General features: G+C 39.0%; 2 protein-coding genes across 2 annotated transcripts; both read right to left on the bottom strand.

Moving 5' to 3' along the window:
* Positions 1-1,824: 1,824 nt before the first annotated feature.
* LOC113584237 (regulator of G-protein signaling 18-like) lies at positions 1,825-2,938 on the bottom strand. Its single transcript, XM_035536474.1, is given in 5 exon segments — positions 1,825-1,998; positions 2,263-2,429; positions 2,520-2,581; positions 2,672-2,742; positions 2,933-2,938. Coding segments are annotated over 5 exon segments (480 nt in total).
* A 1,907-nt stretch (positions 2,939-4,845) lies between these two features.
* Positions 4,846-7,410, bottom strand: rgs13 (regulator of G protein signaling 13). Its single transcript, XM_027021021.2, is given in 8 exon segments — positions 4,846-5,876; positions 5,878-5,928; positions 5,930-5,992; positions 6,348-6,383; positions 6,385-6,515; positions 6,930-6,991; positions 7,085-7,144; positions 7,262-7,410. Coding segments are annotated over 7 exon segments (426 nt in total). The 5' UTR covers positions 7,096-7,144; positions 7,262-7,410; the 3' UTR covers positions 4,846-5,804.
* Positions 7,411-18,184: the final 10,774 nt, after the last annotated feature.

The raw sequence follows: 18,184 nt of genomic DNA, 5'->3' as shown, positions 1-18,184 counted from the left end.
AGTGGATAGCCATGCGTGCTAAAAAATTAATGTTCAACTTGTTCTGCTCTGATTTTGAAAGCGGTCAATCCCTACCCCGTGTAATTGTCTTGATCACTAGAGGGTGCTGTTTGCATTGTTTTAACTCCTTGCACCGACTTTGGACGTCTACAGTACTTTCCAAAGCAATACCTAACACACCTGATCTAGCTAATCAGGTGTGTTCTATGCATCACCAGGAGCATTTGAATGTTGGAGTCAAATGAGTTTAGATCTGGGGTTTAGCTTGGCAGGGAGGTAAACGTAGAAGCACTGTTTGGCACATAAGATTTATTTCATTTATTTTCCATTTCCATATAAACATGGTGGATGTACTGGCAGCGATTTTGCCATATTTTAAAACACTGTAGAAACAGAAATAGAGATATTAAACTGTGTAAGGCAATACCTGTTTTATATGTGTTTAAGCCCTTGTTTATGCAATTGTAAGAAGGATTCATGATTTATTTATAATTCTATAAAACCTACCTAAAAGCAGTCTGACCTACATGTAAGGCATAGTGAAAAATACAGTCTTAACAATCAACTGTATTTATTTAGTGTTTTGTGTACAAGGTGTTTTTTTTAATGATGTGCCTCATTCAAAGTAATCATATTCACCGTACTTCCCATGTTTGGAATGTACTTGTTTTTTTTCTTTTGCAACCAATGACATTTTATTCACAACAGCTAGCTTATTACATATTCAAATGGCAAAGTTCATGCAAGCTTTTTTTTTCTCGTGGTATTTGGCTATCCATTTCCTGTTGGGTAGCATTTTACAGGTCAACATGCCCCCTTATAAACAATTCACTGAATATCACCTCATTGTTTTCATGTTACCTTCTGCCTTCTGTTTTTAACTTGATGTTGAATAAACAAATTCAATATCTTCACTATTTGAATTTTCAAATGAAAGAAGGGACAACTAATTTTGAAATCTGAATTTAATAATAATAATAATAAAAGTAATATCTTTGAAGCTCTGGCAAAGGTTTTAAGAGTGTTCATTTCAAACACTAACACAGTAAATCAACATCGTTAACTTATTGTTCTAAATGCAATCACTGTTTTGACAAGTGATGAACAGATTGTTCCTCATTAATGATCTTGGAAAATGAGTTGGGCATTACCCTGGATCAGAGCAGCTTTCAAATGGCTTAAACAACTTCCTCAGCTTGCCCCTGGAATAGCAACAGATCACCACTGACCAAAAATTATGTTCTAACTCTTATACCTTATTAATGGTTATTAATGCCTAATAAGATCTTTGACTTTTGTGCCTTTAAATGATGCTTCACTGAGAAACGCTAACATTGCTAATAGTAAATGAGGCTCCGTAGATCCCAGTTACCCAGGTTAAGCGTTTCAGAGTTTCTTTAAGTCCCCTTGCAGGCTCATCTTTTGTTGGATTTCCTTTTCTGTTTGTTTGCTGACATTGTGTCAGCTGCCTAGCAACCCATGTGACTGTACAACCTTTAACATACAGGCCTTGCACCACCTTCGTAGTTTATATTGCATTATTCAAGTGGTGTCTGCTCCGTGGCACTGCACATTTCCTTTGAAGGCCCTCATTCTGTTCCAAGCCATGTTGCTCAGTTCTCAGGAACTTGATCAATGCTCAGCCTTTGCATAATCCTCCAGCAACCAGGCACAGCCTGGGATCCTCGAGAGCACTCCTGAAGAAGTGGGAAGATGAGCTGAGGACGAGCGCTCAATTTTGTTCACAAATGCTGGTCCCCTTACCAATACCAAACAGAATGTTTCCTTGAGTTCTTCACCTCATTCCTGTCATTCTCTGGGCCTTCATAGTGTCACAGAGTCCCTCAGGGCTTTGTAAATGTCTGACTGAAAGAAGCGAAGTAAGCTGTCGTTCTCCATCAGCTAATAGATTTTCCTCTGAGCTTCATCAAAGCAGTTCAGGGATGGACGTGGGAGATGCTGAATGATGCGGCCCCTGGTGTGAAAGTCCAAGTTGACCTGTGGAGAAGAACGAGCAGGTGGATGGTCAGCTAGCTACCCTTCCCCATTACCTGCTGTTCAACAGTGTGACAATCATGTGGCAAGAATTTGGAGACTGATTGATGTGAGTCTACTTCATATTTTTAGAAGGATATTTCATCATATGCATGTCAATTGTGGTCTCAATAAACAACAAAATACAATGTGTTTTTGGATTTTTTTTTTCTAAAGCACAATAAAAAATCAACACTTGTGTACTTATGAAAAATATAAGATCTTCACCTCTTTTGGGGAGTCCTTCCTGATGAATTCTTCATAAATACTTTTAGATTTGATGATGAGGTTATCTGGTGTCTTGGTTTGTTTAAAGTCCTCACAAACTAGCCAGAATTCAATGTTCTCCTCACAGAATTCTGACTTCAAAAACTGTTGGAACGCTGAAACTCCACCTTATACAGAAGGTCAAGGATGAAATATTAGTGAACACTATTAGTGTACACAATTGAAAATCGACACCATTTTAGTGTAGACAAGCTTACTTTCATAAGTGAGAGGTTTCTCCAAAGACTGAGCCCACTGGTCTAATTCAGCCCGCAGTGGTCTGAACGAGAAAACAAAATAGGTGTTCGTGATTTTGGGAGTTTTACCAATTACAACATGGAATCTCTAACAGTAGAAGAAGGTACCATACCTGGCTAATTTATTTTGAAATGATGACTTTAATACAGAAGGTTTTTTTAGTAGAAGGTGAAGTTTGCATTTCTAAGGCTTGTGTCTACATGAGGACGTAACATTTTAAGACAATGAACCAGTAACAAGAACGTTGTTCATCAAAATCTGACAACTGTGACTAACCTGACCAACAATCAGATATTGATCTACAACGTCTCACTTACATGACCATTTCGCTTTGATATTTTCCACCGACACTCTCCGGCTCTCTTCCTCTGACCTCCATTACATCACTTAATCAACTCGATTCCATCTCCCTATGGTCAAACGTCAGTTACTTTACAACTTTTGCGCATATAAACTAGCCTCTTGGGCCGTAGGAGGTTAACAGCGCTTTATGTGACGCACAAGATCTCAAATCAGTGAAGAGGTGGAAGTGCTTCATTTGAGTTTGTGATCCCAACGTCTTTATCTGTTACTCATGGTTCCAATTTCCTGTGTCCTGCAAGCTTGTTATTTTCACCTTTGTATTTAAAAAAAAAAACTGTGAATGCCAGTTCATTATTAATAGAAAGGCCTTGAGGCCAAAATACATCATCTGTCATGCTCTGCAATTTACGTGAAAAAAAGGCATCACAACAGCAAAAACCTTTTCTCCCAAATTCAGATGGACACTTTAAAATGGGCGCCAACTAATTCCTGTGATGTTATGTCATTGTACATATAATCGGACCACTATTAATGTTTGAATACAATTTACCGCTGTTTTCGTAGATACGTTGCAACAAGTTAGATTATGGCCCCAGGTGATATGGTAAGACCCCCAGAGTTTTGTTCCCACTCTAAGCTAGCAAACCTCATCCACCTCACTCTGAAACAACTGGTTCTGTGTAAAATCAAGCAAAGTTTATCTGAGATGAAGCGTAATCACACGATAATGATTCACAGTTCAAATGCGTATTGTAAAGACAGATGGATAATAGATATAAATAAACATAGACGTGTGAGGGCAATGCTTTGCAGGTTGTGAACAGATCCAGAATCTCTGGCCGCTTTGTTGGGAGGCCAAAGCTAAAGATTGCTGACAGGATTTTGACCGCCTGCTGAGGAGCAAGATCTGCAGTAAAAGTGACGTGACAAGATTGGTTTTTCTGATGAATGATGACTTGGCCAGCAGATATGTCTTGGAGATCAGTGACATCAAGGTACGAAGGTTACACAGTGATTGCTTTTGTACATTTTACTATAAATTTAGCTACTATCAAAACAATCTGATGAAATGGGTTACTACCAAAATGCCCTGCCCACTAAATCAGTAGCAGTAATCAGTCATTTAAAACATAAAATCCCCCTTTCTGCTCTAGGCCCTAGCTGTTGTTTGACTTAAAGTAGTCAGTAGTCACAAATCTCTGAATGGAGTCCAGGAAAACAAGGTGAATGAAGAAAAGAAAGAAAAAAACCCTAGAAGCAGGTCCACAACTCAACAACCTCTTTGTTAGAAATGCCTATATATAGAAAAAGCTTGTAGGTGCACAAGTGTACAACAATTCTATGACTGTGCTCAGACTGTGTGAGTCATCTTCCAGCGTTCATCGGTGGTCAGCTTCTGTCTGCTCTGGGCTTTTGTGGGGAACCACAGTGTTGCTGATGGCAACTGACAGCAGTGTTGCATGTCAAACCCCAGTCATACACGTGTCTGCTGCTGTACTATCAATGGACTGCCCCCCAAATAATATCTGGCCAGTACTGGTCCTGTGGTCAGGAACTGGTCGTTAAATGTCAGCAGGTGGCCTCAGAGCAACTAGTCAGACTGGTCAGACTGCACGTCTATAAACTGTATCTATTGAAGGTGTATCTATTGAAGTGGCCAGTGACCATATGTGCTAGTCAGATGATTCTAACACAGCAGGGTGTTATGAGTGTTACTCATTATTTTGGTTGCCATCACCTGACTGAAACAGTACATGGTAACTAAAGTACAATGTACAAAACAGGGAAATGTGACAAAATTTCCATTCTCATGGTGTGATGTGGTCTGAGACTTTCAGTTGAACCTGCTGAGAGAGATTGTAGGGATATCCAAAATCCAGGCAGGCAGTTTTTTTCATGCATCATCAGTCAAGAAATCATAAAGACTGAAATCCCCACAAGTGTATGAGTATTTGATTACATGATCAAAAAAAAAATCTAAACAAGTCTAAAAAGTTTTTTATTTAGTATCTAAGAGTATAAACAAGCAAAAATCCACACTTGGATTTCAACCAGTGAAATACCCAAATAAGTGTCTCTAATGGCATCCTAATTTAAAACAATGAGCAACATCAGCAACAACACTTAAGATATTTAAACAAAACATATCGAATAATTTAACCACAGTCCCACAACTTCATGTTTTTTAGATTATAACAGATATAAGTGAGATGACTCCAAGGAACTTCACAGCTATTTAGAACAATATGTGATCAATTTGGTTTCCAAACTTCATTATACACATATTTTCTATTCAGGACATTTCTTTTCACATGGCTGGAGATCCCAAAAAAACGTTGTGGTCAAATGGACAAAAGTTTAAAACTTTGAACAAAACCTTAAATCCACTGTAGACAAATGATTGTGCAAGCAAGCAAATAGCTAGACGAGTCCTCTCAGGACTGCTGGCCCTGTGCAGGGGCCATAACCCCTGCAATCATTTGTTTTAGTTATGTAGAGAAAAAAATTCACTAGGACACTATTTTTCCATTCCACCAGAATATATCTTTTAAACCATTGTGCATTAAAAACATCTGCTTATTTTGCTGTTTATTTAAGCCTCATTGGGGATACCACAGATTACTGTGAGGACTTGGTCCTTTAGATAATAACCATCTCAGCAATCCTCCACTTTAGTTCAATTGACCCTGATCCAAGGGAAGCTCATTTAGCTTTGTATACAAGTTTCTCAGGTGCTTGCATAGTGTTCCAGGACAGCAAAGCAGCAGTTGTGGGCAGCCAGGGGCAGTTCCACAGGTGGAACACGTCCCATCTGCGCTCTGTGTGTCCACACCAGCCCGGCACCCATTCTGAGTGTTCTCATCCAGACCTTCCTTCTGCGATCCTCTGAATCTGAGAAGATTCATAATTTTGGCCTTGTCTCAGATTGCCAGCCACATCAGTCACACCTTGATCACATTTGAGACCGATTCCAGGAGGGTTCTGTAGAAGTCCGAACGGAGGAACCTGGGGTTAGGAGTCCTTCTCCATCAGACTGAACACCATCCTCTGGGCTTCATCAAAGCATTGCATGGTTGGGGGCCTTAACATTCTGCTTGATCAGCTCCCTGGTCTTGTAGTCAATGTTGATCTGCAGGACATTAAGAAAATATCAACATGAAGCACAACAGACAAACAATACACGATTGTGGCATCATTTTCTGACATTAATAACCATTGTACTTGTTGCTTATCTTCCAAATGATAAAAAGAGTTCTGCTGCCTCTGTTTAATATAGATGCAGAATTGAATGTGGCTTTGCATATTGTCCACAAAGGATTTCCAAATCCTCTTCTGGGGAGATGCTTGCCCTGCAGTTTTATAACTCCTCTGCTTGAGTAACCCTGAGACTTGATAACTCCCTGGGGAGTTAAGGCCTTGATAACTCCCTGCAGACTTGAGCCAATGGTTTTAATGGGTGGAAACATATACAAATGCATTTTTACCTCTTTGGGAGCTTCTGTCTGGATGTAGCGCGAAAAAAATCTTCTTGGCCCTGGAGATGAGCTGAGAAGTAGACTTGATTTTCTTGTAGTCCTCACAGATTAGCCAGAATTCAATGTTCTCATCACTGAATTCCGATTTGAGGAATGCTTGGAAAGTTGCCCTTCCGACTGTGGATTGCAACAGAGGACAGGCATTGGTGGATGCGCTTGATGATGTGCACGCACAATAAACATGTGACCCAAATGTCTATTGAATTCTAATTATTTGGTGACTTATTTTATAAACAGCACTTGCAGAAGTTTGAATTATTGATACATCATTTCTGTTTTTGCTTTAAATGTCATTTAAGTAATGTCACTCATGTAATATTTGCATTGAGGAGAATGTTTTCATACAGAAATATTGCATTCTTACAATAAACTGTACGGTGAAGTTTACAAATCTAATTTCAGGTCTAGTTTACCATATCTACCCATGATGTTGCCTGGGCAACACACTTTCCAGGATGTAGGAAAAGCACGTATAATGACTATCAACTACTGGAGATCAGCTTGCAAAGGGACATGCACTACAATACTTACTTTTCGATCTAAGTAGGAGTTTCCAGTGACTGTGACCACAACAGGGTCTCGCCAGGTTGAGTCTGTTTAAAAATGAGAGTGTGAGTATCACATCAGGATGGTTGATGTGAACTGAGAAGACACTGGTACAAAAAAGAAAATGATATTACACTCACTTCTCTGCCATGGAGGATTTCACAAACTTGTACTGAAACCGCCACTTGAGATCTCTTCTCCTATGGCAGAAAAGAAAGTTACTTTTTTAAGTGAAGCAAACATCACAGAAAGAAAATATAGAGATTTTAGATTCATGTACTGAAACTCAAAACCAACAATAAAAAAAACGAACTCACTGAGGTTGTGGGTGCACTCTCTTCCTTGCTCATGTTGTCCAGTTCGTTTTTGCCTGGCAGTAAGCTTGGCATTTTTGTACTGTTTTAATGCTTGGCCTTATTGTGGCAATGTGCAGCCACCATTAGCTATCGCAGGTTATGAAAGGGAGCTCCTGTGCTGCTGCATTTATAGGGATGTCATATGTCATCAATTCAGATGTACGAAACCACAAACAGAAACAGGGAACTGGGGGTGACGCTAGTTTGCTGGCTTGGACCATTGCTGTTTTGCTCTCTCTTGCGTGTTGACTTGCATGTACAGATGCAAATCTGGCAGTGTAAACTTCAGTGTCCTGATAGGTTAAATTCAGTCTCTTACCTCAAGGCTTGTAATGAGGTCTTAGGTTACCAAATGCAAATGTAGCTTCCTTTTGTAGTCATATATGTAATCACAATAAAACTGTGTATTGTTAGCAGTACATAGACTACACAGTATGCCTTATAAACATAGAAACTGTCAGATAGTAATATTCTGTTGAGTCCAGCTGCATATAATGTCAAAAATTGTGATTGCCTGTTTGGGAAAGCAATCTATTCCCTGTTTTAAGAGGAGTAAACAAAATGTTAACTTGATTTTGGAGCCTGTAAGTTAAAGAACAGGTGTTCCATTTTAATGAGACCATAACATATCTGAATCAACTGAGCAATGACTTAAGGGCACACTTGCTCAGAAATCTGACAAACTTGGAGAATTAGAGGGCTTATGGAACTATGCAAATTGAGGATAACTGGACTAATGTCTTCAGTGAGTTCCATAAGCAAGAAAGCCATCTGTTCCACACTGCTTTTAATGACATAGGGATCTTCAAGATTATTCTGGTTTACAGTGTAAATCCAAGGTTTGGCCTGGTTTTGTATTGTTGAAGATGTCAGACACTAACACACATGGATTGATGTAGGGGAGACTTGATCCTTAGTTGCCACTGAAACAAGGTATGTTTGTACTAGGTACGATGTCAACTGTGGAGTGAAATAACTGCTATAGTTCAACAGACTCACTATGTGACTTTGCATTCAAGAAACCACTTTTACTGATGTTTCAGAACAGTTGACCACAAGTCAGCCAGAGGTGAACCAGCAAACATTCACTGGAATTTGAGGATTTTTAACATTTGCTTAAGTATTCTTTGATTTTATTTACTGTGAAGTGGGTAAAGAACTTTCTTTGTAATGCTGTTGCGCCTGTGAGATGTTTACCAGACCAGCCACTAGAAAGTCCCAGTCATGTTACTAGTCTCGCTTCCCTTATTTAAATTCTCCCATGGCCCCATTGCCATTTTTAAGATCAAGTAAAATGTATGTTTCACTATCAGGTGAGGAGAATAAACAACCTGGCAAATTCAAAGAATCATACGGGGTTTGCAAATGTCCCGCTTGGATCGGTTACAGCCAGAGGCTCCATTTACACATGGTGCAGGTGTTCATAGAACATGCAATAAGAACACAGATCCTGAGGGAGTGTTTGATGACAAGTCAGGACATTGAATGCTACTCCTCAAAGCAGAACCCGCAGTATGTCTAAAAAGCAAATTATTGAATTACATTAAAGGCCAAGCAAGCCCTCTGTTCTGTAGCGGAGTTCAGGTCTGCAGTTATGAAGTACACCCTACATAGTCAGATATAAGTTGATAACAGTGGACTCACAAAGGAACTGAGGAAAATACTCTGGAGCAGGTTTGAACTTATGGCCCTCATTCTGTGAATCACATTCATAACCAGCATTCACAGCTGAGGGTTAGTTAATTAGTTTATTCATTTATTAATGCCACCATTTTGAGACCCACAGGGACATCAGGGTCCAGTGCAGTTCCTTTTGGGAAATTGGGCAAATCTGATGTAGATATAGCTGATTTTGACCACAAGGGCAATTCATTTTAGATTCCTGTGGAGCCCCAAGGACCTTTAATGAAACACGATTAGACTTTCATAATGCCTTATGAGCCAGTATACTTTATACAAGTAGTTTTGGGATCCACTGTTTTCAGACTGTATCTTATAAACAGCGTCAAACCCACCTCAGACTATTTTTGTCAAGTTATTAGCTGTTGGGTTTTGTATTCCCATTTATGCCTGTGAACCTGAGGGAGGTAACATCACTCCAAGCCTTTTCCCACAGCTGTTCAGCAAGTCCAGGGGTAGGGGCATGATCCACCATTGTTTTTGTTTTCAAGTAGGCTGTGTAAAATGTAGAAAGGTCAAGAACAAGTAGGTGCAAGCAAGGCAGAGAGGAAACCATCTGTCTATCCCTTTTGTTTCTCTGTTGTCTTACAAGTATGCCTGTGACTGCATAAAAATAGTTCCTCATGGACACAGATTTAATATTTGGCATACAGCCCTGCTTTAGGCTTATGGCACAATGATTAATTGTAGTATGTATTTTTCTGAGTAAAATTACTTTTCACTGAAATTACATAGAATGGATAATAATTTTGTAAAATTATTAACAGTAGGTTCTGGTATTGATTGAGTGCTCCAATAATACTTGTTTTGGCAATGCTTAAATGCACTGCTGGCATACATCAGTTCTGATATTGAAATATATGTAGCCTACTTGCTTGAAAATAATAATAATTTAAAATATATATTTTTAAAGATCTGTAGGAAGGGTTTGAAACTTTCCATGTTGCTGCCTATCTGCTTTTTGTTAAGCATGCTGTGCTTTGCACAGCAACACTTCTTGACAGTAAACAAATAAAATGTCCCTTAAACAACAAGAACGGGTTGTGGGGCACATGACACAAGACGCATGATCTGTATATATCTGCAGAAATGAAAACGGTTCAGGAGGAAGAGGAAGTCAGCGCTGAATGAACTACTGTAAAGTTCAGCATTCATACATTTAGGACATCGAGTACAAATCGTGTCAAAGAGGAAGCGCCGTGGTGTTGAAGATGTAACCACCAACGTTAGTCAGACTGCTGTCTTGTTCTGGTTTCAGGTTACAAGCTTGCAGTATCTGATGTCCTCAGAGCAGTTGCACAGGAAGATGACAGTTAAAAAGCGTTAATAAAACCGGAAACAGGGTTAGGAGTAAGCAAATGCTTCTATGTTGCATGGATGTTAGTATAACTACTAGGCTACATGCATCTTTATTTTTATTTTCATTGCATCACATCAATTAAGAATTGTTAGATGTGAAATTAAAAGTGTGAAGTTAGCAATGTTCATGCAATGGTGGATTGAAACATACTCTGGTTTAGGAAATTTTACATTTGCAGCTTTTGGCTAAAACATTTACAGCATTTGGCTGACGATTTTATCCAAAACGACTTACAGTTCTGCCTGAACACAACTCTGCCTGAACACAATTGTGCCTTGCTGTAGGGCGTGACCTGACAACCTTCTGATTACTAATCAGATACCTTATGCACTGAACCATCACACCCTCATATTTATTCTTTCGTGACGCACCTGCATATTTTAGGATAGTTTGCATTCCATTACCTGAGCTGCATAAAACCATGCAAACTGAAAGCAACACAAGAATTCACTGTAGACATTTTTTTTGTGTTGTTATGTTAGGCATTAGACAACTGGTTGTTATTCTGTTCTATGATAGCATATCAGTAACAAAAATAAAAGTTTGGTCTACTTCTTTTGATATTTCATTTACACTGACATTTGCGAGCTTTATGAGTAGGTTTATTTAAATTAAAATGTATTTCTAAATTTGAATTAACTTGTTTCATGTGATCATGCAACAACTGTGTCAAAACGATTATTCAAATGTTATTCACTTAATATGCTTTTGAAATGTAATTTTCAAAATCATCACCATAATAGAAAGATTGCAAAATTCAAATGTTAAAGGAGAAACAGGGCTTCTCCTCTTTGCAATAACATTATCACCTGTTTCAAAATGCTTGTGAAAATGCAAACCAAGCTGACTGCATTTTCATTTTCCTCCAGTCAGGGACTACAGCATGATAAGTAGAACTGGCTACCTTTTTGGAAGCACGGCGGCTGTTGTGTTCATTGCGGTAATTTAACAAACTGAACAACAAAAAGGCCCAATATGCGTTGTGCTAAAGCAGATTCCACCAGTCAGAGGCTTGTAACAGCTACAGCTGTTACCATGGAAACATCAACCAGCGCTTTGCGCCACACAGTCATGTAGACTAGCAGCAACATATTAGAGAAAGTTTACACACAAACTTTCTGAGCATACGCCAGCATGGTTTCATTAACATGTATGATGTGCCTTTTTAAGGATGCGGAGAATAGTGCTGGAAGCATTTTCTTCCCAGCCTTCATTCTCACTGCAATCCACTACATTTATTAAATGTCGCTGCTTTGAAACATTTAAAAAAATGTTACGCTGGATTTACGATAGTATTTTCTCAATAATATCTCTAATTGTTAAAGAATGATAATTTGATTTTATTCGTAGAAACACACATACTGTTTGAAGTGCTTTATTAAAAAAAAAAAAAAACTAAAAAAGGCACAGTGAACTATGTGAAACAACTTATTGAATTTCTAAAGTAATAATGACTTAGCATATATAAGATGTATTTATTTTGAATTTTAAATTGTACATATCATATTTTTAGAATGTAAACTATCACTTCAGAAATTATTCATTTTATATTTACATTTGCATTTTCTGCATTTAGCAGACACTCTTATCCAGAGCAACTTAAAAAGTGCTTTGTTACATACTCATAGAATGTAACCTAATCAGTACAGTAGGTTAGAGTTGAACTAGAATACTGGCGAAATACAGGATTCATTGCAGATACCCGGAAGAAGTGCAAAATAAGCATCAGCTTTATATGAGATGATGATGAATGCCAAACAATACCAAACAATAAGTACTATAGTTTTAGTTACTCAACATAGGTGTAAGATCAATGGTCATTTAAATATTCCACAAATAGATAAGTCTGAGTATAAGGACTGCAAGTGACTCTACTCTCTGGATACCAAGTAGAAGGAAGTTCATTCCACCATCTGGTAGCCATGACAGAGAATAGTCTCGATGCATATCTTCCATGAGAATTGAAGCATGGTGTTTTATGCTGAGCCATTCTTGAGGTTAGAAACAGTCGAGGTACAGATGAGACTTTAACCATTGTCATCATGTAGGGAGGTGCTGGTCTATTTTTGGCTTTGTAGGTGAGCATCAGAGTTTTAAATCTAATGCGGACAGCTACTGGAAGCCAACGAAGGGAATGCAGCAGTGGAGTGACATGCGTGAACTTTGGAAGATTGAAGATTAGTCGTGCTGCTGCATTTTGGATCAGTTGTAGAGGTCTGATGGGCCACAGAGAAAGACAGGCTAGTAGCGAATTGCAGTAGTCTAGCTTTGTGATGGCAAGTGACTGCAAAATCACATGGGTAGCTTCCTGTGAGAGAAAGGGCCAAATCCTTCATATGTAACAAAGGAGAAATCTGCAAGACAGGTCAGGTTTGAAACATGAGAACTTGAGATTAAAACGACAACTGGTTGTCCAAAGTTTTGCCCAGGCTAGAAACAGCTTCACCTGATACCAGGGAGTCCTTGAAATAAATTGTGAGGTCATGGTGAGGATTGGCACTTCCTGGGATGAACAGAAGCTCTGTTTTGCTGTGGTTGAGCTTCAAGTGGTGGGTTATCATCCATGATGCAATGTCAATCAAGCAAGCTGAGATATGTCTGGAAACCTGAGTGTCAGAAGGTGGGAAGGAAAGAATGAATTAGGTATAGTCAGCATAGTAGAGCATAGTAGAAAAGGGCCAAGCACTGAGCCCCTGGGGACACTGTTAGAGAGTCTACATGGATTGGATGTGTATTCTCTATAAGTGACTGGTGTTCCGGATAGGACTGAAACCATTTCCCGCTGGAGCAAGTCACACAGTGGCTGGAGAGACCAGAGAGGATGATGTTGTGGTTTACTGTGTCAGAACATCACACAACATAAAACATCACATCAGAACACATCACATAACAATGTTGATAAAATTAATTAACAATTAGCAGTATAAGTTATCTGCCTCAAGAGAGGTTTGGGGTAAAAAGAACAGAGCGATTCTAGTACTAGAAGTGGCAGATGTGTCTACTGCTCGTAAGCAGCTCGGACATGTTTATCACTAGCTGCACACTGTTTCAAGCCAACCATGGGCACCCAAAAAACATGGCAAATTGTCCAGTTTAACCAGAATCACTGGTATCCTTCCTCCCATTTAGATCCATAATGAATTCATCTTTAGGCATCCTACTACTTTTGCGTTTTGTGGGTGTACTTACATTGGACGGCTTTTCTGAAGAACCATGAGTCTCTGTAACTCGGGTAGAGGTGACCTTGGTGTGCGGTCACACCCAGCTCTTGTCTGTCATTGTCTGCTTCTTTTTATTCTATATTGTGTTCTGCTTTCTCTGCTCTATTGATTTTGAGCCTGTTTCTTGTGAATCTGTTTGGTTTTATTTATCGTGTTTTTCTCACTATAGTGATGATAGCCTATGTATATATGTATGAAACAATGGGTATGAAAATATGCGTGTTCTAAAACTATGCACACAGTTGTATGTATGTAATTGTATGTAAAGAAATGTAAAGTGTAAAGCACTGGTGTATGGAAAAGAGAAATTATGGTAAAAAGTCTGAAGGAGCAATCTGTCATTTTTGCCACTCTAAAGTAGCAAACAATATTTATGAAATTGACATTATTTAAAAAATAAAATGTTAATAAGGTGATACTCATGTGAGATCAATCAGATTGCTTTGTAATCCCTGAATGAACCAGTTTATGCTCTGTAGAATGAGTCCCTCACATAGAAGTGGCCATGCAAAAACTACATGTATACAAAACTACAATTAATTTTAAAAAATACATACACAAAAATATTACAGAAAGAAATATGTGGTTGTAAACGTTGTTTGAAGTTCTGAAAATGATGGATAATCTGCATTGTTTTGTGGGATACATGAAGTACAACCTTGTACCTTTGCATTAGACAGTACAGACTGAAAATTAATGGAATTTCAGAGCCACTGAAAAACTAACTCTATAGACACTCCTTCTGTTTAGTGGTTCAGTTATTTTAACCACACCCACTGCAAAAAGGTGCATACATTTTAGCATAGAGCCTACCAGGCACTCAACATTATCCAAATGTTGACATCAAGCTGAAATCTTATCTTCACATAGGCAACTTAATTCCAATGTTGCTGACATTCAATGCTCACCCCCCCCCATCACTCTGTAAACACTGTGCAACCATTCTCCTTCCTGAGTACCATCATCACACGAGACCTCAAGTGGAAGCAGAACATTAGCTCCATATCCAAGAAGGCACAGCAAAGGATGTACTTCCAGTGACAGTCGAAGAAGAGGGCACACTTCTCAACTGCCATCGTTGAGTTCATACTCACCTCCTCTATCACCATTTGGTATGCTGCTGCTACTGCTAAGGACAAGGATAGAGACTCCAGCACATCATCTGCTCTGCGGAGAGGGTGACTGGCTACAACCTATCATCTGTCCAAGACTTGCATGCCACCAGAACACTGGAGCAGGCAAGAGCTTGACTGACTCCTCACACCCTGGACATAATCTCTTCAAAACACTTCCCTCTGGCAAGAGGCTGAGGTCTAGTGCGACCAAAACCTCTTGCCACAAGCTCAGTTTTTTCCTGAATGCAACCAGCCTATTCAACAAGACCCAGGTCTCCCATTGAAATACTCATGGTACTCATTACACCGTGATTATATTGCATATCTGTTACATTTTGCATTTTCTATTGCATACCTGTCTTTTTTTTTTTTTTGCATTATTCTTTTTTGTCTTATTGTATTATTGTATTTATCCACTTTATTTTTCTTATTTTATTATTCTTATTTTGTTTATCTTGATTGCCAGGCAACAATTTCACCAAGTCAAATTTATTGTATCTGAAAATGTTCTTGGCCAATGAATGAATTCTGATTCTGATTTTTGTTAATGCTATTGCATAGTGGCTTAATGACAGTGTATCTGTTTTGTATATTTCTACTGTTTTCATAAAGTCAGTGTTTTATTAAGTTTCATTTCTTGTACTGTGGTGTTTTTGCCTTATGTGTTTGCGTTGTCCCATATGCTGTCCTGTCATTTTCTTTTCTGCAGGAAATGTTTCCATGTACAAGCATTTATGCATAGCTAAAACTACAATACATCACAAAAACAATACATCACAAACAAAACACTGGAAATTCATTGCCAATCAGACACAAGGGTGTACGTGAGGCCAGGCGCTAGTGAGGCCAGGCGCTAGTGAGGCCAGGCGCTGAACGCGATAAAGCCTGGCATGCAGTCATCTTTCCAGTTCATCCTGTAGGTGTTTGCTGGGATTGAGGTCAGGGAATCTTGTGCCCAAACAATGTTGTGGGTGCACTGTACTGTCAAATATCAAAGGGCCTTCCCCCAACTTGCCAGAAAGTTGGAGGCACTGAATTCTTTATAATGTCAGCTTGCATGGCGTGTTGCTTCATGGCTGAGCTACTGCTTCTCCTAGATGTTTACTTGCAACAACATCACTTAGTTGACCGGGGCAGCCCTTGCAGGGCAAACATCTGATGGAATGGTATATTGAAAATGTCACATCCTTTCACATTCCCACACTAAAAGTCATTGAGACCTTCAGCATGATTCATTCTATTACCAAAATTGAAACCTTGCTTTTAGCGTGCTTGTCCAATAATGAGTGCAAATGCTGCTTTCAAACATTTCCAACACTGCCCGGCCCTGGCATCAAATGCCAACATTGTGCAAGGATCAAACATCAACACTATGTCGACATTTGTCCTTTTCTACAGTGGAAAAATGGTTACAATGTAACGGTTGGCCACCCAATGTAAGTGTCAACTGAGAAATCACCCAGAGTGATGGAAGGAGGGGCTGCATACTTTCTGAAGTCAACGACCATCTCCACTGTTTTAAATTGAGTTGGTCGTTCTCCCGTCAATAGGCAGACATCCCCATCAGAGATGAGCCCAGTGAGGTTGGTGTCGTCATCAAACTTCAGGAGTTTGACCGACTCGTGGCTGGAGACGTGGCTGTTAGTGTACAGGGAGAAGACTAGGGGAGAAGGAACGCAGCCGTGAGTGTGTGTGTGTGTGTGTGTGTGTGTGTGTGTGTGTGTGTGTGTGTGTGTGTGTGTGTGTGTGCGCGCCGGAGGGGGTCTGTGTTGATGGTCCGGGAGTCTGAGGTATGCTTTCCCAGTTTCACATGCTGCTTCATGTCAGTTAACAAGTCAGTGATCCAGTGACAAAACGCTTCCAAACAAAATGCTTCCAAAAACTCTGCATTTGAGATCACTTGCACTGGGAGGACTGAAATGTTTTCAGCACAGAGAAATGCAAATGTTATCTTGCTGCTGTTCTATATTTAGATAGCATGTTGTCATCCAGATAAAGATTTGCTCAACTGTCATAGTTAAGGTAGGATACTACTATAAAAATGCTTAGTGTATATACTATTAATTTGACATTACTTAGCTATTATTAGCCATGTTTTATATTTCATTTTGGATAATGCTTAATGTGCAATGTGATTAATCTGTTGTCACGTAATATTTCAGTGTTGAAGCGTTTTTTTTGTTTTTTTTTTTTTTTTTTGTGCTTCAACAATTGCAGCATTTTTCATATATGGCAACGTTTTTTTGTTCTATTCATTTGTATTGTCCCTTATTGTTACTGTGTCATCATCTTTTGTTAACATCAAAAATTGCTCACTCTGTGGGAAGAAAAGGTGAAACATGCTTTAGCTACTTTTGTAAAGATTTGCATAAACAGTATTTCAAAGCTCAATTAAAACATGCTCTTCAGTCCAAACCAGGTTACTTATAAAAGTGGTCAGTAAAGACTTACAGCTTTCATAGAGTACAGGTCCCTGGCACAGTCAGTCAGCTGACTTCTGAGTGTAACAGTGGTCCAAAAAGCAAAGCAAAGCAGTTTTATGCTGTAACCCAAAAATTCTATGTGAAATTGTAAAGACTACAACTGTTTCCTAAAATGTGACATTTAAACTGTCACTGTCTGTAGAGTGCAAAACTAGTCTGCTGTATGATGGTGTGATTTTTGTAGCATTATAAAAGCACCCTGTTAGTTGTAAACTTCCCTTTAGCCTCCAACCCAGGAATGAGATGTTAGAGCAGGTGATAAATGGCAGAGATGTGCATGCAAACTTCCAAAAGAGAATTTACGTACAGCAGAAGGCAACAAGCATCTCCCAGCGAGATGGGAAATCGTGCTGGGAAGACTGATAGAGAGGACAACTATACCTCATATGTTAATTAATGTTATAAGTATAATAATATCATATACAAGTAATGTCTTAAGCCAGCTCACTCATCTTTATTGATGGTGTAACTGAATATGGCACAAATACACTGATTGTAGAAATTTAAAGAAGCATGCATAACAAACCGACCCCCAGGGGCTCATTAAAAAGAAGCAGTGGAATGTTTGAGGCTCATCAAGACCATTTTAACAGACAATGAAGCATGCACTTCACAGCAAAGGAAAGACAGAGACACCCAAAAGCCGTAAGACAAGCATGAACCAAAAGTGGCTTCAGAACAGGCCTGGCAAAGCATTTCAACATTATATTGTCATATATGTAATATCACTGAACGCAAGGCATTAAATACCCTTCAGACTTTTGGAGGCCACAGCTGTATATTGGTTTAATAAAGGGATTATTTCTTAAGATTCTTTGTGTTTGTTTCTTTTTCCAAAACCACAAGACCTTATGCCCTTAAGACAAAAAAATGACCACTCAGTGGGTTGTGGGGTCACTATTAAATTCAAGAATATATTTAGGCCATTACAAAACAAACAATAATTTCAATATACTGTTTAAAAAAGTAATAAAGAACCAAACTATTGTTTGGCTCTATTGCCACCTGCCGTTCATCTGAGAGAG

Source organism: Electrophorus electricus, chromosome 18 (genome assembly GCF_013358815.1).
Source record: "Electrophorus electricus isolate fEleEle1 chromosome 18, fEleEle1.pri, whole genome shotgun sequence".
NCBI lineage: Eukaryota > Metazoa > Chordata > Actinopteri > Gymnotiformes > Gymnotidae > Electrophorus > Electrophorus electricus.
The sequence above is the reverse complement of the archived record's forward strand: the minus strand, read 5'-3'. Positions and strand labels throughout refer to the sequence as shown.